This window comes from Planococcus citri, chromosome 2 (genome assembly GCF_950023065.1).
Source record: "Planococcus citri chromosome 2, ihPlaCitr1.1, whole genome shotgun sequence".
In the NCBI taxonomy this organism is placed as follows: domain Eukaryota; kingdom Metazoa; phylum Arthropoda; class Insecta; order Hemiptera; family Pseudococcidae; genus Planococcus; species Planococcus citri.
The window spans coordinates 32,378,998-32,403,898 of NC_088678.1; the positions used below are offsets into that span (position 1 = coordinate 32,378,998).

A 24,901-nucleotide genomic window follows, 5' to 3' on the forward strand; every position below is an offset into this window, starting at 1 on the left:
GAGACAGAAATTTCTCTCAGCTGTTACCGCATGCTCGATGATTGAAACAAAAATAATAATATCCCAACAGATCTGAAAAAATGAAGTACCTACATAATTCCAGCACCGGTCAAATTCCCACACAATTGGTCTTTTTCTTATTATCTCTAGGTAAGTTGGGAAATTTACTATAACGAAAAACCAGATCAAGGTCGCAGTTGACGCGATCAACCGATTCTATTTTCGCTCTCGCAATTATCTATACACATTTTCACTCGCTAACCGCTTCTTTTTTTTTCGTGAACTGCGTAAAATAAAAAAAAAAAAAAGGAAAAAAACAACACAAACACACAACAACCGCAACAAATCATCTCACTCGAGCCAATAAAAATCACCCATAAAAGTCGATCGAATAAACAATCGTCGCGTATAAAATATACTACGTTAATAGTGCGAAATTACTTTTTTCGAGAAGATACAAATAGCCTTCTCTTGTATACGTTTTACTCGATTTAACTGGATCTGTAGGTTTCTGCAACATAATAAAAATACAATGAGAATTACAATATGTTTATAGATGGCGAGATTCGCGAATCGCGATTCACGAGATCGTGGCTTAGCCAGCTCGCAGTATTGTAAAATATATCTATGTACGAAAAAAAGTGAGAAAAATTTACACACGTATACATAATAAGCTGTAGTAGTACGTGCGCGTAAATACAATTAAGCCGTATAATTAGAGTTATGTAAATTAGAATAAAATCCGAGCGACGAATATTTCGTAATATCGCACGTATCACCGTGTGTATTCCACTAATCACTTTTTTTTTGTCTTCGCTGACTCTATATTATTCTAGTCAAAACCAAGGCACCCATTCGGATTAATTTCTTTAAAAAGTGAGAGCTTTTTTCAAACTCGTAAGTCGTATGCTTTTCGATAAGGGAATGCCGATAATCAAGTTTCACATTCCGGCTTCTTAATTATACCGAATCGTGTAAATGGTTTAAGTATTTTTTTTTGCTCTTATAAACGAATAGGATAAAAACAAACATGTAGTTTTCCAATCGACGAGTGCTAAACGGAGCATTCAAATTAATCATCTCGAAGTTACCGTATCGAGTTCAATGACAATTTTTAATTACCGATTACGTCGTATCATTTTTATAGCTCTAAATAGCACCGAGATTGATATTTTTTCGCAGATAAAAATGACGTTAAATCATCTATATTTGAACTCATTGTACGAATAATTTTATAGTCGAGAAATAAAATTCATTTCACGTGTTTCGAAAAAGAGTTGAGGATTGAATTCAAATACAAAAACAAATACACGGTTTGATACGCAGACTTCACATCTAGACACAGATTCAGGATAAACCATAACCTAGGTCAATGAATTTGAACCTTATTGTATCATTTAATCATACTGCAAGGACGATTGAAAGGGGCAATTTTTTTCGTCAACATTTTTTATTTGAGATTTCCCAAAAATGGTGCAATTTTCATTTTTTCCCGCGCTTTTTTTTTATCCTCTTCTCATACCAATCTACAATGCTCGAATTTTATGTCATAATTAAAGCGAAAAAAATGATAATTTTATTCATCCATCAAAACTATTTGACATTTCAGGGATGCATGTAATTTCAGCTTTTGTTATAAATAGAATGAGCCAAGATAATTGGTCTATATTTAAGCTTGAAAGGACAATTTTAATTCGAGTAATTAAAACAAAATTTCCATACTTGACCAAAAAAAAAAAAAAAAACAAAAACAAAGAAAATGTCTTTACCAAAAATGAATGCTGAAGAATTATGAAAAAACTTTTTTTGTTTTTTGACTCGAGCAGATGAATGACCAATGTCCACAGACAAGTTCAATACAAGTTAATGTTGAAAAGAGAATATCATTCATCTCATAAAATGCAAAAGAATGAAACTACTGGGCGCGAACTGTTCGAATAATAACCCGCAGAAAAAATTACCGGAGATTTGATCAAGTTCGACAAATCCAATCCAATCCGATCAAGATGTTCGGATTTGATCAAGTCTGATCAGATTCATCCAGATCTGGTAAGATCCAATCCGGTCTCTCCTAATTTATCTGACCAGGTCAGAACTGATCTACTCTGATCAAAACTCTGATCTGACTAGATCTAATAGGAGAATTGGATCAATGGAATGTACGGATCTGATCAGATTTCATCGGATCCGATCATTTTCTGCAAGGAATATTTCACCCAAAAACCAATAAAATTATGAGTCATTCTGGAATCTCAAAAATATGTTGATTTTTCTACAGCAATATTTTCAGAAAACAATTTTAATATTAAAAGGGCGTATTCAGAATACCTATAGAGAAAAAAATAGGATATAATGAGGCTGTACCATAACTTGATAGTGGTTCCTATAAATCCAGAAAATTAATAATTTTACGACTTACGATGGAAATCGGCGCGATTTTTGCAATCTGACTCAAAAAAAAAAAAAAAAAAAAAAAAAAAGTAAGAAATGGCCTCGAATAAAGACGATAACATTCAAACATTTTCTTCCAACCTTTCTTATTTCAAGCTCAAAGTTATAAACTTTTCATCATTCCAAAATTGGTGCGTGAGAAAATTTTTATCAAAAACAACTTCACAACAATCGCATCAACAGGTAATTTCAATGAAAAAAACAAAATTTTTTTTCAAGAGCCAATTCTAGAATTAAATTTGAAGGAGAAAAACTCGAAAAAAATGAATTTTTCATTGACTTTCAAAAATATTAAAATGAGAATGAATAAAAAATGAAAATAAAAATCAATGAACAAAATTTTTTGAAATTCTGAACCAAATTTGAGCTTTTCATCAGATTTTGAAAAAAAAACTGAATAATATTTCTCCTAAAAAAATTGTCAACTTTTTTCATTCTTTCTAACGCATTCTGTTTCTACAAAACACTAACAGGGTGTTCACTCATTTCTGGAAATGATTTTCCCTGACTTTTCCAGGATTTCCAGACCAATTTTTCCATTTTTCAGACTTTTTTTTTCGAAATAAAAACACAGTATTTTCAAAATTACCCTTCCTTTGCATTAAAAAAAAAATCACGTTTTACAATACATTCGGACAAAATTACTCGAGCGACGGGAGAGAAATTTTTTCCAAAATAAACCCTGCAATAAAACTATTACTTACTTGAAATTATTAAAAAATTACAGATGAACATTTTCAAAAAATTCTCTGACTTTTTCAGGTTTTTTAGATTTTTTATAAATGGCGATACCCTGACTAACGAATTTTTCTCCAAAAACAATGAATATTTTTTTAGATCAGGAAAACGACTTGAATGATTTCAAGAATTGAATCAGCGAATGTTCTTTCAGACTTTTGCCTGATGAATAAACATTTATTCGGTTAACCTTTGCATCTTCACGAGTATTTCGTTTGAGACTCGTGTGTCTCGTATTTCAGGATTCCATCATAGGGTGGAAGGAAGGGAGAGGGATCTGGTCTGAATTCTGCTGTATCCAAACATGGATATCAAATCAATACGACTGAACGAAACGGTTCAATCCTGAATCTGCGTCTACATTGAGTGCATTTAATTACGTAATACAATCAATACATAAATTCAACCTACCATTTGTCTCAGTTCCAGCATTTTTTTCATAAGTGACTCAGTTTTATCCCGAGTAGCGTCGAAATTTTCTCTAGTCTGTTAGCGTGCAAACAAAACGTTCAAAATAGTATTAGAAAAACAAATGGAAAAAACAACAAAAAAATTAATAAGCCAATTGTATACGCATGTATGTAGTGAAAAAAAAAGAAAAATGAAACCCATATTAGCATATCGAATAGGTAATAAGTTAGTATATAAGAATTGAAAAAGAAAAAAATCGCAGCACACACACACACACACACAACACGTCTCAATTACCTCGCTAAATCACCGCTCCCTTTTAAAATCTTCTCAATTACTTAAATAATGCATCCTGTATGACAAAACATTATCTGATTAGAGAAATTCGAATTTGATCGAAGTAAAATTTGAAAAAAAAAATTGAATCCCATATTCTCCATTGCAGTCACATTCGGTTCTCGTTTTCATTATTTTTATAGCAACACCGAGACGATAAATTTGCACCCATGGTTAATTACTCCTAAAAGATGACATCATTTCAAGGTCGTTCGAACAAAGTTGGAAAACTTGACGAGGACGAGACGTAATCTTTAATTAGTATCGCTCGTGTCAATACGACGAGTATAGTATGTAGAAGGAAATAAACAATCGTCAAGTTCGAAAAGGAAACATACGCGAGTATTACATCGCCGTATCCGAAGCTGATTACCACGCGACTTATGCATCTACCATCGCCGCCGCGCTGCCCCGCGCCGCGCCGATGTCGATAAATTTATCGTATGGAAATTTCACTCTTTCTCTCTCGCTGGTACGAGTATTCTCTCGCTACTGAACCATGTACCTAATACTACCTAGATAGACCTACATACTGCATAGCTCGTCGTCGTCATCATCATCATACACAACCACCCACGTTTCCTTAACCCTGTAATTATTTAAATTACACGGCGCAACGTACAGGATTAGATTACTAGATAACAGCAACTACAATAAAATAAAAAAAAGGGACCGACATTATCATCGCGCCGTGTTGAGAGAGTCCACAGAGTCCACTAAGCTGCCGAATCATTGTGGATGAAAAAAAAATCTCTACGTATACACAGGGAAGGGAAGGTAGGTATAGATATGTATAAAAAACCAACCCACGAACTCCCTGTACATACCTTTAGCCTTTTTCGAAGCATGAAAAAATCTCACGTTTCACGCTCATTTCCTATTTACGACAGTAATCAAGCGTATTCTCTCACATCGGATGTTCCTCTGTGTACAGAGTACAGACTACAGAATAGTACGTCTACTTGACGTTATACTCGTACATAGGTATGGCACAGTTCGCTTCGCGTACTTTTTCACTTTTATATTATTCTGTTTACACAAGAGATGCTGGCCAAAAGTTGACAGAGGTACTATGGTCATAAATACGTATTACGAGTACACGATGAAGTTTTATCGGTTTGTAAGACAACGTTCTGAGACTGAAACTGATGCCAAATTGCGAAAAGTGCATTGATGGGTACAATAATTGGAATTATTTTCACGTAGGCAGGTTGTTTTTTTAAATGGGTCGATAGAATTTTCAATTTTGCCCAGAATTTTACAATTTTAGCAAAAATTTTTTGTTAATTGTTTCATTTTTGGATGGATCATTCCAGTATTGAAATGAGAAAGCGACATTTTTGATCTTTTTATTGGCCCCATTTTCATAAAATTTTTCAAAAAAGCTGGAAAATCCAAAAATCTTCGAAATTTATCGAAATTGTCGTTTTATTTCGAATGTCGAAAAGAGTGTATAAACCAAATTACAGTTTTCTAATTCAAAATTAAATTTTTATATGTAGTTTCACAGATCCAAAATAATTATAAATTTTCAAAAATCCCCTCAAGTTTGAAAAGTTATACTCAGACAACCTCAATTTCGCTCAATTTTTTTACGAGTTTCCGTCGAAGAATCAGTATATCCATCATAACTTCCTTCCAGAAGATGGGGGAAAAGGCCTCATAATTTTCATGAACGAATTTGCTAACTTTTGAGAGCATCTACTCCTACCTTTAAATTAATCGAACTTGGAACACTTCTTTTCGAAACCCTGTTTCAAAAAAACACTCGGAAAATTCAAAATCAGAAATAAAATTTGAATATTTCATCATTTGACTTTATGATAAGCATAGAGACGTGCACTTTTCAGAAAAGTAATTTTGGTGAAATGAAAAGTGAAAAGTTCATTGAAAAGTGTGAAAAGTTGTGAAAAGTGTGAAAAGTAAATCGTGTGAGTCTCATTTTAAAGCTCTCTGCAAGAGCTTCAAATTGATGTATTTTTTGCCTAAGTATCTAAAACACACAAAAAACCAAAATCATTTTTTTCCACCTAATTAATCGAATAGTGGTAGTTTTGAGCCTTTCTAGAGCCTCCAACATTTTTGGGGTTTTCAGTTTTGAAAAAAATGTAGTGAAAAATATCAAAAATGGGTGCTGAATTGCGAAGAAGGAGGAGTGGAGAGAGTGAAACTTGATATTTGACTTCATCAATGAGGTCAGTGATATCTGATGAGTAAATTGATTGGTCACTCGCTTTTTTTTTTAGTGAAAACTGAAAAGTGACGTGAAAAGTAGGAACTTTTCTTTTCAACTTTTCATTGAAAGAAAAGTACTTTTCACTTTTCACTTTTCAGACTGCACATCTCTATAAGCACAAAATATGAACGTTTATTATTTGTGATACTTAAAAATGACAGTAAAAAATTTTGTTTTTTAGACTCATTTCCAGCACACGAATTTTTAACATAAGATCTCAACAACCCTAGAGAGCATAAAAGCCCCCAATTTTGGCCAAAATTCAAAGAAAAAAATGAAGAATAGTGAGTGATGAGTCATTTGTAAGGATTTCGATGGCACTGAGTTCGAATAATTGATACTAATTTTTCAAATAAACGATCCCATTGGTGCCTTAGCAGCCCTTCCATTTTTTTTAAGTGGGAAAAAATAACCTACGTCATTTTTTACAAATTTGAGTTCCCTGAAAACGAATATTCTTGCATTTTCTGGGTTCAACTCTTCAGTATTCGCTCAGTCGCTCACTTTACAATTTTTTGCGATGAGGGGGGAGGGGGGAAAGATGTAGGTAGGGAGTTTTTCTGGATTACTTAAAATTTTGATTTGATTTTCAAAAGAAAGCCACTTGGTTGAGCCAAGATTCAACTTTTTTTCAACATGAAAGATCGCAGCGAAAGTATTAAATGAGCTATTGGAAATACTCAACAATTCCTGTCACTGCACAAAAGCTCAAAGTTTTCACACTTCACAAAATTTCAAAACATTTCTCGCTTTGAAAAAAAATCGTAGTGTTTTCATATGACCAGGGAATTTTTTGAATAAATTCCAATCGACATTATTCTTCAAATAAACATTGTTTTTTTTTTGGTGAATTTTACATTCATCCCCCTTTTTATTCTCAATTTTTCCTTTTTCAAGAGTAGGGTAAAATAGTTGACTATTTTAGTAAAAGTTATTGAAAAGTTTAGCACGGATCGAGGAACTTTATTAAATTCATCAATAATTTTTTCAGCGAAACTACGAACTTTTTTCAAAGGGGAAAACAGGGGAAATATTTACAAAAAATCCTAAATTTTCACCTTGTCTTTTTGAGGTACCTAATAATACATATGATAATTTTTTGCTAGGTTTTCTCAAATTTCCCCACAAACCAACTCTTCAGTTCCAATAAAATAAACACGAACATTTTGCTTAAAAAAACCGTCGACTAAAGGGGAAAAAATGATCAACAGCCAAACTGTAAATTTTCAAAATATTTGTCAAAATTTTCCCTTCATTTTTTCTCTGATCATTCAAATGGTGAAAATGGTGTATACAATTTTACTGAAAAGTATATTATGCCTACATTTCAAAATTTCAAAATTTACTCAACATAAAATTTTTGTCCACCTGTGATACCAAAAAGGCTACAGCATTCACATGAATCAAAATCAGTACCAGCTCAACCACTTGCACAAATTTCGCCACATTTCCGCAGCACACATTGCATCAAAGTTTACAAAACACCGATCTTCATATGCACCATTCACCAATTCACTAATGTAAAATTTACCAACCTTTTGTATACGCAATTGCAATTCTCGCATATACGGTTTAAAATCTTCGGCTACTTCATGGCCTTGATGATAAAAGGTTAACCATCCGAACATGAAACTTAACAGCTGCGTAAAACATCAAACAAACCAAAAAGAACACATTCGTTTAAAATAAGAACTTTTCGCGAAATTTCTCCATGGTTGGTCTACATTTATATGTATAGGTAAGAGGAACTTACAGTTTCCACGAATTCGAATTTCTTTCTTTCTTGAACTTCTTGCAAGAGAAAAACGTACTCAAGACTGGCTTGACAAAAATGTCTCTGTTCCATTTCCAACGTCGCATCTGCCTGCAATACACAAAGAAACAGAAAAACAAACGAAATTAGAATTACTGGTAGAAAAAAATCTTAGGGTTTCCATTCCGAGACGATGAAACATCTTCGAATCATATTACGAAAAAGTTGCGACTGTGAGTGTGAAACATTCGTCGAGCAGACAGATAAAATCCTAATCCTCGACTAAGTATTTATAATGCTTCGATAATTCCTTTCGTTTTACGGAATTAACGCGTGGCATGGCATTTGTTAATGAAGACTTTTAACGTGTATTAAGTTACCATGCGAAAGTTAAAGTTTTTTTTCTTTTTTCGCCGCGATACCTAGGGCTAGACCTATATACTCCTTCTTGTCGTCGGGTAATCGCACGTCCACGTTTTTAACCACGTTGGCGGCGTGTTAACTTTTACAATAATGTAAAAATTTCTTAATATGGAAGTCGTCGTCACCTCCATAAATTTCTTGTACTCGATGAACTTTCTTAATCGTTGATTTCCACCCAAATTATAACGCGATGAATCCTCGCCTCGCACATAAGCGTGATCGTTTTACAATTTAATTTAATCGAAATTCACGCCACCACTTGGTCGTCTATTAAGCATGCACGTTTGGAACTAATCCAATTGTTACCATTATGTATACAGGAAGAGTGCAGTTTTTGCTAATTCGGACTATAATACTGTCATATTAAATTATATTATTCGTTCGCTCCGTGTACTCGATGGTCAATTTCCACCTACTGGTTTATCTTTTTGAAACTTCCACTCTCTTTCTCCCTTCGTCGAATATAAAAAATTGTTTAAAGTTCGTTTATTCGCGTTTCCCTTTCACTTTGTACGTACGAGTGCTTACCAATCAAAGGATTTCCAACAAATACCATGGCTTTTTTCCAAAACCCTGCGTTTAATTCATTTTTTCATTTTATTTATTTATTTTTTTCGATTCCACCCTTCTGGAAATAATAATGCACTACAGGGGGTCTTTGTGATCGTACCTTTGGTGGCTTTGATACACTCGAAAAACTACACTCACTTTTACTAAATAATTTGGTAAATGAAGACGTGAAAATTACTTTGACCAGAACAAATTGACAGGAAGGTCGGTTTCGATACAAATTGCACGAACGACCTTCCAAGAATTAAAATCTCGGAATTTTGTGACTAACAAAATCTACCATTCAAACCACACAGGACTTTCGTAGAATTTTTCTAAAATTTCTGCAGTTCTTAAAGCACAGATTTCAGCATATTCTTATTCCTAAAAAATTTGCTATCCAAATTTAGGATTTTACAGGAAAAACTGCACAAAAAATGGGAAAAAATCATCATAATTTAAATTTTTCATTGCTCCTGCCCAAAAGCTCCCACCTGTGAATCAAAATTATCAACTAAATAAACTTCGACTTTAGCTGTTCACATTTTTTCCCATAAGCTTTGAACTCGAAGCTCGGTTCCACCTCAACAGCTCCAACATTCAGTCATTTTTTTGCATTCTAATTAGGTCATTACCGCGACAATTCGAGCCTAAACCAAGCCATTTGAAATTCGTTGTCATTCCACTAGTGCCCCTTCAACACAGGACTAAAATAACTGTTGACATTTCTACTCGAAGAAGACACCCATTACCATAGAGTTAAGCCGGGCTTTAACAAGACGCTAAAATGTTCGTCGTCGTATTTTAACATTTTCTGACATAATTTCAACACTGTTCCAGTTCACTAATCACACCAAACTGTCCGCACGTCGGTCCGTTATTTCAAAGCTCTCTCAATCGGATTTTAGGATTAAATACACGCAGAACCCTTTATAGGAAAATTCCAGTTTCCATTTAACGAGTATTACCAACACGTAAAAATTCACTCCGCGACACTACTTTTACGTCTAAATCAATAATTCCGTCTCAGCAGGGGCGACAGCATTCGATCCCTTATTTTTTCTTAATAATTTCCATCAGCTTAACGATCACGTGATGAAATGTACTCTATATCGAGAGTCACTCTGTATTCATTTTAGTAATTTCAGTGGAGTCGAGAAAAAAAAAAACTTTGGTAGACTGCAACACGCAGGAATATACCCATCACGAGCCCTTTCAACACGTTTAACGTTTGTGTGGTTTTTCCTATCATAATATACTTTCAACAGGGGGGTTTCTCCAAAAAAAAAACAACCACCTCTGTTACGCAACAGGATAAATCAAGATAACGTTTTCGCTCTACGTGTGCTCCCATATATCCGGTGCTGTGGTATAAATACGCAGTTAATGTCCAGCAGCACACTAGGGGAAAAATAGTGTCAATTTTTAAGAATTTTTTTTTTAGTGAAGTGTCATCAAAATAATTGATTTTACCTACCATGCAGTAAAAAATAAAATTCGAAAAAAATTTATTATGTTCCAAAAGAGGAGAGTTCAGCGATGCAAATTGATCATTTGAAATTTAAAAGGGAACATGAATTGTGCATAAATTTGATCTCAGTACATAGTTGATCAATGATCACTAAGATAACCAAAAATATTTTTCAAAATAATTCTTGAATGATTATTTTGGAAAATTAGCCAAATTTTCATGACCAATGTTTTTTTTAATTTTTTCAAAATAAGAAACTGAAAAATTGACTCAGGGTGTCCACTCATTTCTGGAAATTATTTTCCCTGACTTCCAGGTTTTCCAGACCAATTTTTCCACTTTTCCAGACAATTTTTTTTTCATTTTCTATGCTACCCCACACGTTAATTAAAGAGGAGGGGGGGGTGATTTTATTTCATGAGCTTCTCTTCGAACTGAATACTTCTTCGGATATAAAAAACAGCTAAACTTCGATTATCAACTTTTTAAATTAAAAATAAATAAATACTCGTAAAACATGCATCAATTTTGGCCAATTAATACAATTCAGATGACTTATAAAAATTTTTCTTTTTTTGGAGGCCTGAAAATATGAAATTTGTTCATTTCAAAATGAGAAACAGAACTGGCCATCTTTGAGCGATTTTATTCACCTGGTGACTTCTGGTGAATCTTGGTGACTGATTCGCCAGAGTTAACCAGAACATGGAAAAGTCATATTTTATATCCTCGTGACTTTCTAGTGACAAATTTAACAAGACAGGGTGTCCACTCATTTCTGGAAATGATTTTCCCTGACTTTTCCAGGTTTTCCAGACCAATTTTTCTATTTTTCCAGACAATTTTTTTTTAATTTTCTATGCTTACCCCCATACTTTAATTAAAGAGGTATTCGGGGGGGGGGGTACTTTTATTTCATAAGCTTCTCTTCGAACTGCACACTTCTTCGCATATAAAAAACAGCTAAACTTCGATTATTAACTTTTTAAATAAATAAACAAATAAATAAAACATGCATCAATTTTGGCCAATTTATACATTATTCATGTGACTAATACAATTTTTTTTTGTTTTTTGGATTTTTGGAGGCCTGAAAATATGAAATTTGATCATTTGAAAACGAGAAACAAATTGGCCCGAGCGAAGCGAGGGCTAGAACTTTTGAAAATTGTCATTTCGAGATGCCTAAAAACGAGGCTTTTTAAATGCAAAGAGTTTAGTTATGTTTTGGTTTCTTAAATTTTAATATTGGAATGATGTTTTTTTGAAAGAAGTTACTTTGGAAAAAGAAAAGAGAACAGGCTCGAGCGAAAGCTTCTCAAAATTTGCATTTCGAGAGGCATAAAAACGAGGTTTTTTCATGTGAAGACAAATATGTAGTTTTTTTTGGCTTCTAAAATTTTAGAATTTGAATGATGTATTGTTTCGGATAATTTTTTTTTATTTTTTCGTTTACAGAGAGCATTATTCAACACCCGACGATCGCGAAGTGTTAGATCAAGTTCGGTGATACCGTGTCGAAGAAAGTTGATTTTGACAAAGAAATCAGAACAGGCCCAAGCGAGGGCGAAAGCTCTTCTAAATTTGTATTTCGAGATGCATAAAAACGATGTTTTTTTTTTTGTCAGGAGTTCATTTTTTGGTTTCAAAACTTGATTTTTAATAGGTATCTAGAAATGGTCATATCTTGCCTTTGAAAAAGAAAAGAAAACAAGCCCGAGCGAAGCGAGGGCAAAAGCTTTCGAAAATTTGTCTTTCGAGAAATAAAAAATAACGTTTTTCTTTCATCACAGGTCCTTATCCAAAATTTACAATTGATCGTTTTTTCAAAATTCCAGGGATTTTGCGTGAAAATTACGAAATTCCCTGACTTTTCCCTGACTTTTCCAGACCGACCAAGTTCCCTGACTTTTCCAGGTTTTCCAGTCTTGTGGACACCCTGCAAGAACAGGCCATATTTGAGCGATTTTATACACCTGGTGACTTCTGGCGAATCTTGTTGACTGATTCAGCAGAATTCACCAGAAAATTTTCATTTCGAGATGCCTAAAAACGAGGTTTTTTTAATGCAAAGAGTTTATTTTTTGGTTTCTTAAATTTTAATATTGGAATGATGTTTTTTTTTGAAAGAAGTTACTTTGGAAAAAGAAAAGAGAACAAGGCTCGAGCGAAATCTTCTGTGTTTCGAGATGCATAAAAATGATGTTTTTTTGTGAGGAGTTCATTTTTTTTTTCAAAACTTGATTTTTATTATCTAGGAATGTTTATCTTGCCTTTGAAAAAAAAAACAAGCCCAAGCGAAGCGAGGGCAAAAGCTTCTGAAAATGTGTCTTTCGAGAAGTAAAAAATAACGGATTTCTTTCATCACAGGTCCTTATCCAAAATTTGCAATTGATACTTTTTTCAAAATTCCAGGGATTTTGCGAGAAAATTACGAAATTCCCTAACATTTCCCTGACTTTTCCAGGTTTTCCAGTCTTGTAGACACCCAGATTGTCATTATAATGGAATACCTACATATTTAAAAGATATCAAGTGATTCTGTAACCCTAAAAACTTGTGTTTCAAATTTTCATTTTAGAATTCAAAATTCAACATTTTTTAAAACTGCTATTTCAAGCAAAGTTTGAATAATTTTGGCTTTATTGCTCATTACAAGGAGTTTTTCCACCAGACGAACTTTTGGTTAACATTCTGAAGTTTTTCCATAATATTTTCAACCATAAAAGTCGACTTTTTGAGCCAATGTCAAACAGGCAATCATTCTACGAGAAAAAATGAATCCGAACAAAAATATTTGCCACAAAAGGAAGGCCATTTTTCCAGGAAGCTGTTTTTTGAGGTATTCTTTCCTGAAAGCTTAATAGATTAGCAGTTCAATATAACGTACATTTTCTAAGGCAAGCATTTGGAAAATCAAACTTCCTCAAACCTGGGTATCCTTCCTATTAAAAATTATAAAAATTGAGGAGCCGAGAGCACTCAAGGACCAAGTCAAAAAAAAAAAAGAAAAAAAGAAAATAGCCCAGATTTAAACTCAGAAAAATGCACCCTCGAATTAGTAGAATTGACGTGTCAAGCGTATTTTCAAAAAACTGTTGCTCCTTATTAAAAGCTCAAAATAAGCAAATACACCCTCTTCATAACGAGTTTTTTTTTACCTATACAATATACATATTTAATTATCCAGTAGTGCCTAAATCCAAAATATAGCAGACATTTTCAGGGACACCTTGTATGTATACAGAAGCAGAACAACGATACACGTCGAGTCTCAGCATGGCAGAGATAAAAACGACGTCAGCCGTCGTGTAGCTGGGGTTGTCTAACGTCTAAACGCCAAAATTCCATCAAACATCGACTCGATCGATAAACGAAAGCCTTTTAAAAATAACCCAATATTTTATACGTCGTCACATACAACACCTTTCTGTATAGGGTATCAATGAACACTGCAAAGATATACCATTAACGTTACATTATCCACATTGCACAGGTGCGATGTCTGCGGCGGACAGGAGGGGGCCCGGGGGATTTATGAGAAAAATTGATATTATTTTTTCTATTTAAAAGCACCTTAAATAGCCGTTCAAGCGAATCGAACAAGTTTTCTTTGATTAAACTCGTCGTAAAAAATCCATATAGTGGTTAAAATTAAAACAAAACGATGGTTTATCATTCGTAAGTATTCAATGTAAACAAATAGTATAATGTGTTCATCTTATCTTCGATTACACCTGGCAAATAAAAAATGACTCGCGGTAACAGTTCGTTTCCAAGAATATGCATAAATTCGACTAAAACTCGTGTGAAGTTTACTTAACCACGTAATCGATGCATTTTCCACGTATAGCTCGTATAATACAAATTTCACCATTCTACACAAATCAAAGCTTCGTCACTTCTTCTTCGAATCGTGCAATCCAAGGTTGAAGTACTCTTAAAGCACAAAGCCCCAGTATTAAAAACCCCTGCTTCGTCCAAAATATAACACGACGGGACTGAATCTCAATAATTCTCGGCACAAATGAATACTGCATTCGCTGGCACTGGCACGTCAAAAGGGCATACCGGATTTGGAAAAATACAAAGCCACCGCGAAGTATAAGCAGGCGAAAAAAAAAGCGTTTTATAATCGTTGGCATTTTGTACTAAAATATTCGACTCGATTGTGCAGCGTCGAAAGAAGAGCTTTATTGTTGTAAAAACCGAAAGACCTCTGCTGTTCTTTTGTTTTGCATCTGATCAGAGTGTGGCAGGGTAATGCCAATCTCAGCGCGACATTTAAACCAGGCAGTTGAAATTCTTTCCAAATGTGCAGGCTTTAACCTAATTAATTGATCATTCTCATTTGTACTTTCAATTTTACCAACGTTGACACGTACGTAAATCATGCTAACGTAAGTAATTAAACAAGCCCATGTACTACGTTAATGGAATACTTTCGCACATTCGCACCTAAATACTTGTTTTGTACTGTGAGGACGACGATGAAGGTGACGTTGGTAGAGGAGGTTATATGTATGATGATGAGCATTCCGATCATTGGAAATAATTATGGTACCGAATATTTCACGAAATGTAGAGGGGGAAAATACTCCAAGCAGTTTACATTTTTTTTTTTTTATAAGAACACTCGAATTGCATTAAACGTGTATTAAAATAATGACGTAAATAGCACTTCAAATAAATATACGCTAGAATTTAGCTTACATTTTAAAATTCGTTTGCGTTAACCAAACGTCGAACCAAGTACCACATTTCAACCATATCACTAGCACCATTCACTAAACGACACTTTGCCACGAAACCATACTCGAAACGGCTTTAAAAAATACCACAATTGAAATTAAAAAAAGACAAAAGCTTGACCAGCACACTCAAAAATTAATTACAACGTAGGACGAATCCATCGTCGTCGTCGTCGTCGTCGAAAAAACGGTCACTCGAATTGAAAAATAACGCGTACACTCAACACGTCGTATCCATGTAGTATCACGAAGAACATTGGTAAACAAAAATATAAAACCCCCTTAACGACAGTGTGGATACCATGTCACCAGGGGAGATGAGTGGCGCGCAAGAAAAATCAATACCGCCGATTCTCCTTTCCACCCTTCGCCCAGTCGTCAGCAGCACTTGCAGCGCTGCCATAACCAACCCCCTCAAAAAACGTGCACACCAGCGACCAACGTAAACTACGTAGCGCTTACGGTGGTAGCGTAAGTAAGAAAAAGAGATATGGGTGTTTTGGCCTATTCTTCTCGGGCGAGCCCTTAACCGAGATTTCACTTACCCAAATATTCGCGCTTCGGCTTCGCGGGCGCGGACCAATCAAGCATGCACCCTTCTTGTTCTGTGTCGCCATCGTCGGTTGGTGGTCGGTGGTGCGCCGTTATTATAAGCTCCATCTCACACTAAGTAAATTCAAACGCTGAAAATTCAACGTGGTACCTTTCGCAATAACCATTTCGTTGTAAATTTACTCCTCGTGTCCGTTGAAAAAAAAAAATGAAAAAAAAGGCGTCGTATTAACGATGAAATTGTTACACTGTCGCCTGTCGGCTCTCCTTTTATACGCAGCTTTGTTCAAACTTTCAATGTTCCTTCGGCTTCCCACACACCTTCTTTGCGTACTTGCCTGCTTCCTTTGATGAATATTTAAGCGTATTAATCGTCGTCGTCGTCGTATACTAGAATCAACAACACTTTCTTTTTGACAGGGGTAGCGTTCACCTTGGCCCAAGTATCCTGAAGAGGGCGTTAAAAGCATAGCGTAGGCTTTCCAAACATCCCCCTCTGATATCATTTGAATGTTCCACTCGTGAATTCAAATGCGCTCTCCAGTTCTTACATATATTCGCCAAACACACCACGGTGGTCATTTCTAATGCCAAATAAATACTGAAATTTCATTCGTATTGTCGATTGTTTGCAAAGACCCTCGCATATCGCTCAAATTGCGCGCCAAAAATCACCTCCTCCCCCCTCACCCTTTTATTGCTGTATTTGTGCGACGAATCGAGTTTCGAGTTACTAAAGTGTGGGAAAATAGGCGAAAGTATTTTATCAATGCACCGATTGAGTTTATATACTTTGCAGTTGAGAATGCGCGCCAATCGATTGTACATTGCGGGGGATGAGAGGAGAGAATTTTCCATTATCATTGCGAAGGAAAAACGAAAATACGGTTAGTGGAATGAATCGATGGCGAAATTTTACGCTCGGTTTTTTCTATATGTATTTAGGTAAGAGCAACAAGGACGATGAAAAAAGGACTCGGCTATCTCCTTCGTTGTTTGTTCTTTTCTTATAATGTAAATTTTATCATTGTACGATACGTTCATATCCTTTAAGAAGCATTAACGCGTAGTTTTTTTTCGATCAAAATTTCACGTTCAATTTTTTTAAATTAGTAACCAGAGAAGTACGAAAAATGATAAACCTGCTTGAAATTTAATACTGCTGTAAAAATGACGACGTAGCGTAATTATACGAGTAGGTACATATAATACATAAGTAAGAGTTTCAGTGAAAAATGAATGCAATATTTCAATCGGAGAATTCATCATTCGCAACATTAATATTTCAGAAAGCAAGGTTACGAGTATGTGCATTGTGCAATCATTTTGAATTAATTTTTAAGAATCTTTTGAAATGTTCACATTATTTTTTGATCAATTTTTTGAGGTATTTTGAGTGGGCGTAAGCTTTTTTTTTATTTTGGTCTCATTAAGTACCTACGAGTATAAATGAATCGGTGAGAACAGAAAGGGGCTAAGTCCATTTTCGCACTTTTCAGGAATAACAAAAAACTGATTTATTTGAAAATCAAAAATTGTTGGTAAAGATGCTTTAGGTCATTGAAAGAGGATCCCACGACACAATTTTTAGCAGTGTTTAGAAAAAAATATTCACGTGCGCCGGCGCTGTTGCTGCCTAAACAAATGGGACTTAGACCCTTTCTGCACTCAATCGCCAAAATTTCTCTTGAAATTGCTCGGGCACGAATGGGGCTTGATTCTACATCTAAGTACATCACTTAGACTGTTATCTCGTTTAAATTGACCAACAACCCCTTGAGGTATAAGACTTTTTGCCGAAGTTGTTACTTTTTTTGTTTTTTTTTCAGTACAGAGATGAACTTAACTTTCAAAAAACGATCTTCTCAAAAATGGTAGTTATTTTTCAAGGAATTCAAAAAATTTAACAAAAAAGTCATAAATGCAGATCCGGCCCTTATCTGCACCCAGATACCACTTTCCCGGCAGTTTTGCGGAAATCTGACATCACCAGTCGATTCACCGCACTTTGAAACCCCCATATCCGTGAAAAAAAATCCAAAAATGTGACTTGGTCCCTTTCTGTTCTCACCGATTCAATTATAAAGTTTTACATTTTTTAAAAAATATGATTTTTATTTTTCAGGAATTTATAGTTAATTAGTATTTTTTGTTATTTTTTCAATACCTAGTTTCTCAATTTTTTTTTTCCAAATGGGCGTTTTTATCTCATTTTAATGAAAGAAAATTTTATGCTGCCCGTTCCCTTATTTTCGTTGTAGTTTTTGCAAAAAAAAAAAAAAAAAAAAAAAAGTGCTGATTTTATTTTTTGACGATTTTCCATCTATTTTCTTCCTTTTTCAAAATTTTAAAATAATCGTTTTTAATTTTGTTTATTTTTTTCTGAAAATTAAAAAATGTTTTTGTTTAGTATACCTACAAAAATACATCATTAGCCAAAATTTCAGGGGCTCGAATGGATTTTTCAATTTATGATAAATTTTTAAAAATCGAGCAAAATAATCAAAAATTTTTCAAACTTGAGCCAGAAAGCTGATATTTGGTATGATCCTATTTTTGATCTCCAAATCGATTGAAAACGATTTCAAATCCTTTTGAACAGCAGTTCTGAAGTCTCCAGCTGATTTTTCAAAATTGAAATTTCCACAAAATTTTACTTGATTGAACTGGAAAACAAAGATTTATTTTATACTCAATTTTTAACACGCTGATGAGTCAATCTGAGGAGGTTTCAAGCTGTTCTGGAACCTCCATGAACCATTTGTAAAGTCCAATTTAAAAAAAAAAAAAAAAGGTTAGAATCTGTCTAATGCAACTTCAACACGTACCCTATATATAAAATTTATTTCAATAGGTTTTATAAAAAAAATTTCGAAAACTGGAATTTTCAAAAAAAAAAAAAAAAAAGCTAGGGGCTCCAAAAACGGCTTAGAACCATCTCCAGTCGACTCGACATGACAAAAATAGAGCACAAGCTGGATTCAGCCTTTTTCATCGAACAGCACGAGAACAGTGATTTTTTCAAGTTTTTACTTGTGAAAATTGAATTAGGTACCCTAATACTGGAGAAATTTATAGTTCAGACTGACAAAATCCGATTTTGGAAAAATGGCGTGTAAATTCGTCAAGCACGTCACTAACGAGCATCTACGTTAATTTGTACAGTTTTTATATGTAGTAGGTACCTACTTTTTGAAAAAATTGAATTTCCAAAAAATGGCTGGAGGCTCTAGAACGGTTTGAAATCATTTCCAGTCGACTCAGCATGTTGAAATTAGAGTATAAAGTAAATTTTAACTTTTCCACTCCGTTGGGTATTTTGAGAAAATTTCAACTTTTAAAAATCTGCTGGAAGCTTCAGAACTGCTCGAAACAGTTTGAAACTGTTTCAAACCGATTCAGGAGATCGGAAATGGTGCCTGCTAAATTTCAGCCTTCTAGGTCAATTGTTTAAAATTTGTATTTTTCCTCAATTTGAAGCCAAACATTTTTAAAAAACCAAAAATTTGAAAAAAACACTTCAGCACTTAAAATTTTTTGCTGATGATATCTTTTTGCATGCTCTTCTGATTCGTCTTTGTCAGCTTAAAAAAACTTTCTGACCCTTAGGATACCTCTCTGGTAAGAGAAATTGCTGACCTGAAAGAAAATTCTACTTGAAAAAATTCCAGTAGCCTTCTTCCTTCTTAAAAAAATATCAAAATGTTTGAAAAAATGTTCGACTAAAAGTCATGTTTATCAGACATCTTTTCTTCTTTCCTACCCCGCTCTGCCCTTCCCTTCCTGTATATGAACAAAAATTGTGTATCAACCCGAAAATTGATGGAAAAATGGTTTTGGATTTTAAATGGAAGAATTTCTGAATTTATGCCGTAGTAGAATAACACAGCCAAATATTGAATTTAGACTGATCTGCCAATCAGATATGGTCTTTTTTTTTTAGATTGGTGCGGTCAATTTCAATTTTTGAATCAGCTACTAAGGAGAATAGACGAAGAAAGCATGCAGTTCATCATTCTGTACATTTTTCGAACTACTTATCTTCTTTCTGACACCCTGACACCAATCCAATACCCATTTTTAAATCAAATCTTCCGAGCGTAATTTTCTATCTCGAAGCATCGCATCGTATCGTATCATTCCCATGATAAGTTTGAATTATCGAGAGAGACGAATTCCTCGAAGTTAAAATGTTAGCTTGTTCGAAACAATCACTGTTATCATTGCATTTACACGATAATATGAAGAGCTCGTTTTTTTCTTTTTGTAAAAATAAACGCTTCAAATGTACCGTTTACCTTGACGATATTATTGTCAAGTGCTTGGATTTCATTAGCGTGCGATGTTTAAGTTTTATTCCTACTCGAGGCAATAAACACCTTATCTTACGGTAAATGTGGCTAAAAACTGCAAATGATACATATTTTTCACGAGTACTTTCTGCACTGACATCATGTCGTAGTCGTACGAGTGCGAAAGTTATCGTACGTAAATTTTCGCCACTCAGCACTGCAGCCGACCACCAGGTCGTTTATTATAAAATATGATAAGGTGACGAAGAAGAATAAGAGAAAAAAAAGAGAAGAAAATAACGGTTGTCGACCCAGTTACGTCACTTTATCGGTTATTAACGACCACGTTGGAGGTATATTTACGAAATTGAAAATTACTTTCAATTTTATATAGGTACATACAACTCGTCGCTCGACGATGATCGACGACGCCCGAGCTCTCGACTTGGCTGTGATTATCTGATTAAACGCAGTGTGCCATGTAAGTAATAAGGGGTGTAATGTAATCGTGTGATAATAAAATACGCTTTGTAGTTCTATTCACAATGTGTGGTTACTGGTTGGGCACATGGATATGGGTATGGAACATTGCACAGTAGCTACGGAATACGATACTGAAGACGATGATGGTAGTAAATTTAAGAGCAGCGATCGTGCAATGAAAAAGTTATCAAGAGAGGTTGACATTGACACAGAATTACTATATACTAAACGCAGTGAGGAGTTGTTCGCTGATGGGAATTTATATTTACTAAAAATATTACTGGCAAGAGGGACTAGTATACTTAGTTGTAGTGTATACTAGGGTATCTGGTAGCAGATTCGAGTACCTACATATAAGAAGAAGACGAACCCATGCGCACATATAATCTTACGTGTATGTAGCATGTACGTATAGGTACTTATACAACCAGTCGAGCGTTTGATGTGAAGTAAATGGACGACGCGATGCGATGCTGGATGCTGCGGCGAACAAAGGACGTAAATATAAGTAATCAAGCCGAACGATAATCTAAAGCGTACTGTTCGCGGCCTTTTATAACACGCAGTTCGCATTCCACATGACGATGACATTCGATAGATGTACACGCTATAATACTTTATATATAATAATAATACGTGTATACGCGAGGTATCGGCGATGTCATTGCCCACTATATGTACGCCATTTTTTAGCTCACATATAGCTAAAGCTATACGTACATAGAGAATTGGAGATACTCAGCATTCCTTACTTTGTATACTCAAGTACCTACTCTTATAATAATATGTAGATAAGTAGGCATATTATGCAGAAAAAGTGCCTACTTCAACGCGATATCCAAAGGGTGCGTGATAATGAAAGAGATTGACGATAAATAATTGGATTTCGATGGGTAATTCTAACTGTCATACGAAAAACAAACGTGTCGAGTTGAGTACATCTACATACGTACCTATTTCGTATTTTTGTAGCGAGGGATCTCGAGAGGATTTCAATTGCTGGGCCGACGAACCAAGTGTGGAAATAGGATTGTATAATTCCAATGTAATTTACCCAGCCTAACCTAAACGCATGTATACGTATAAAAAGAAGTGGCCTCTTCAAAAATATACCGTTCGAAGGGAGTATCAATTCAGCGTTCGGTAATTAAAGTATACTTTAATGAGTTTAGACGTGTGCCAAATATGGTTCTAATGACGGTTTTTTTTTACTCTCGGTAGTACATACTTTGTACACACCATATTGTGATCACCTCCGTCTCATCGCAGCTTCTTTCTCTTTCTCACACATTCTGCAATCGTACTCATCATGATTGAGGTGTTTAGTTTACGCGTGTGGAAAAATAAAAACGCAGAGTGCACAACTCGCGGTATTGTTGTCGATTTGTTTGAAGGGACTGTTGGTGGAATTCATCGTTATAGCGCTTGCGTGTCTTGTGAAAAGTCACATAAATAAGATGTGGGAGGATTTTCCGACCCTTCGAAACACTCAAAGTGCGTTTTATGAATCGTGAACTGAAGGGGAGCCAAGGATTTGGATAATTTGTTTTTAAAACGCAAGTTTTTTTTTTCAATTTGTGAGACATTTTTTTTAGAGGATTTTGGAATAATTTTAGATGGATTTTGAGATAACGTCAGGAGTGTTTACGAGATATTTGGCTTTTATGAGAGATTTCGGAGTCAGTTTGGATTTTTAGTGCCTCTGTGGCTGATTTTTTTTTGCAATTTTTCAATGATTTAGTGAAGATTTTGCTAATTTAAAAGTTGGGATTTCTGTAATATTTCGATGCGAACCCTTCAATATTGAAAGTAAATATTTCCAATAGTTTTGAATTTTTACATGGATACATGTTTTGCGTCGGGGGAGGGGGGAAGGGGTCTGTACAAAAATTTTAAGACTTAATCCACCTGACGCTGATCAGCATCGCACTGATTTTTGAAAACTTGAAAAAAATTCGATTGTGTTCATCATGTAAGGCATTACACTGACTCTGAACATGACGCTAATTTTCGAGAACTTGCAGGAAAAATATTGTTGACTTTCTCACATTATGCTATAGAATTTTTGAAACTTTGAAGAAAAATCGATCAATCGATGTAAGGTTGACTTTTAAAAACTTGGAAAACGCTCTTTTTGACTTTCTGATATTACCTATGTAAGATTTTAGAAACCTGAAAAAAATCTTGCTAATTTTCTGACATTATGCACGACTAGGGAAAAAAGTCAATAATTTTGCCAGACTTTTGTTGATTTGGAATTCTAAACATGGAGTCAACTTGAGCAACTTTCCCAATACCACCTATAGTAAAAGGCCTGAGCGCTGAATCGTTATCACCTTCTGACGTCACCACTAGTAGATGGCTCGATTGTGTTTACCATTTGAATTTTAACGTACATTTAAATGGCGAGTTCATGAAATAGAGTAAAACTTTCGTTAAAAACGTTATTAAAATGATGACATTTTAATTAATATTCGTTCTAAAATGTGGTGTAGTGATGAGATATTGTTGTTTTCAACTACTGGTGGTGTTGGATTACTTTATTTTTGTACAAAAGTGAATTTTTCGCGATCTGTTTGTGTTGTGACATTGTGTGATTCGGATGTGTAGATATCTTGTGAAGTGAATAAAAATGAAAACTGATGTGTACTAGTGCCTGTGTTTTACTGGAATAACATCGCAGTGAAATGAATAGTGAACCATATAATCTAAAATGCGTTTTAAATCTGCATTGTGAATACAACCATCCAACTACAATGGATGGATAAGGTTATCTAATCAAGAATCAAGAAACCATCAACATCTCAAACCAATTAGATGATTTTAGTGGGATTTTGACAAGATTCGACGATTATTTAATTATATTTCACCAGTGAGTGTTGTATTATCCGCCAAAAGGTATAATTTTGTCAAGTTTATGTATAACTTTCATCTTTAATGTTGAAAAACAGTGTTGTTTATAACCTAATTTCTTCATTTTTTTTCATTAAAATCATTCCTACATGATCATAAATTCATTATTCATGTAGATAAAATATGAAAAATAAAATTTTCGCAGGATTTAATTCGTTTGAGTGCATTTTTCATTCAATTCTATAGTGTATTATGATATGTTAGATACGTAAGTACTACCAAGTAGCGATGACGTCATAAAACAGCGCTCAGGCCTTTTACTATAGGTGGTATTGACTTTCCTCGGAGAGGAGACTTTAAACCCATTTTTTTTCCTCTCGTGATATTGACATGATTTTTAAATTTTTATGAAACTCTATTGATTATTCCATGCCACTGTGAATGGATTTCACGACGATTATTGGGTTTTTACTCATCTTGGGATGCATTTTTATTCATGATTCTGGGATGATATTCCAATTAAGAGTCAATTTCATCGTAATTTCAAATCATTTCCTCCTAATTTTAAATCAATTCTTTCAATTTTGCATAAATATTCTCCAAGTCAAAGCATTTGAGAACAAATTGAGATTACGCCTCTTACAAGTCTTACATAAAAAATTAACTCGTGGAAAAAGTATTAAATTATAACAATTTTGGGCAGTCCTTTCTTCTAAAAAAAATGAAATTTGAAATTTTTAAATAAATTTGATTTGAATAAATATTGACGTTTGAACACTAAACTTGTACGTTTGCAATTTATCACTACCTACCTTCAAACTATTTATTTTTCGGACTCCCCAGGAAATCGGAGCCAGGGCAAGTTGTACTCCCTTTGTTCTCTACTTGTTTCACACCTTTGGCTCTACTTCTGAAAACAGTTCTGTTTTGATTAAGAGTGACTTTAAATTCAAGTAAAAATGAATAAAATATGATGAGATTGCGTGAACTACACAATGCAAAAATATTCAAAGGGAAAAAATTAACAGAAAATTGAAAAAAATTTTAAAAAGTCTTTGATAACGGTGAAAATTTGATAACCAGATGATAAATCATACAAAATGTTGTAAAATATTTGTTTTTTAAATGAACAAATTGTTCAAAAAATTGACAAAAATGGAACTTTTTTTAAAAATTGAAACAAAATCGAATTTGTACATAAGATGAGAAATTTGATGAAATTAGCGAAAATACCATCAGGGAAAAATGAGGAAAAAATATTTTGGAAATTTTCTAGATTAAACTTACACAATAAGCGTATCATTTTTTCTAAACTTCTGTTCCTCATCTTAAAAAAATCAGCGGTTTTATTACCTATTTATTGGACTGATGAGGTATAAATTATGGAAATATAAAGAGAGAAATTTTGGAACGAATTCGACAGTTTAGAAAAATTTGCTAGAAATTTCTGGAAAAAGGAAAACCAAAAGTGAATTTTTCTGAATTTTTCAAAACCATTGAACATTTTTTTAAAAAATGTTCAATGACTAAAAAATAAGCCATCGAGAGCATTCGATCAAGATTTTTGGAAAGAACATTGTTCGAGTGCTTTAATTTTTTCCA

At 34.2% G+C, this 24,901-nt stretch overlaps 1 protein-coding gene across 5 annotated transcripts in view; it reads right to left on the reverse strand.

The window, feature by feature from the left end:
- The window catches only part of Graf (GTPase regulator associated with FAK), a 60,757-nt gene that overhangs the window by 14,430 nt on the left and 21,426 nt on the right, over positions 1–24,901 (reverse strand). For 3 of the 5 annotated variants that reach the window (XM_065349683.1, XM_065349684.1, XM_065349686.1), the window contains exons 5-8: positions 7,926–8,036; positions 7,708–7,812; positions 3,601–3,675; positions 442–511 (exon numbers count right to left, since the gene is read on the reverse strand). In XM_065349683.1, the coding sequence (XP_065205755.1) occupies positions 442–511; positions 3,601–3,675; positions 7,708–7,812; positions 7,926–8,036 (361 nt within the window). Of the gene's footprint in view, positions 1–441; positions 512–3,600; positions 3,676–7,707; positions 7,813–7,925; positions 8,037–15,081; positions 15,382–24,901 lie in introns of those variants that run through there. The other 2 variants (XM_065349688.1, XM_065349687.1) reach the window with 2 other exon arrangements.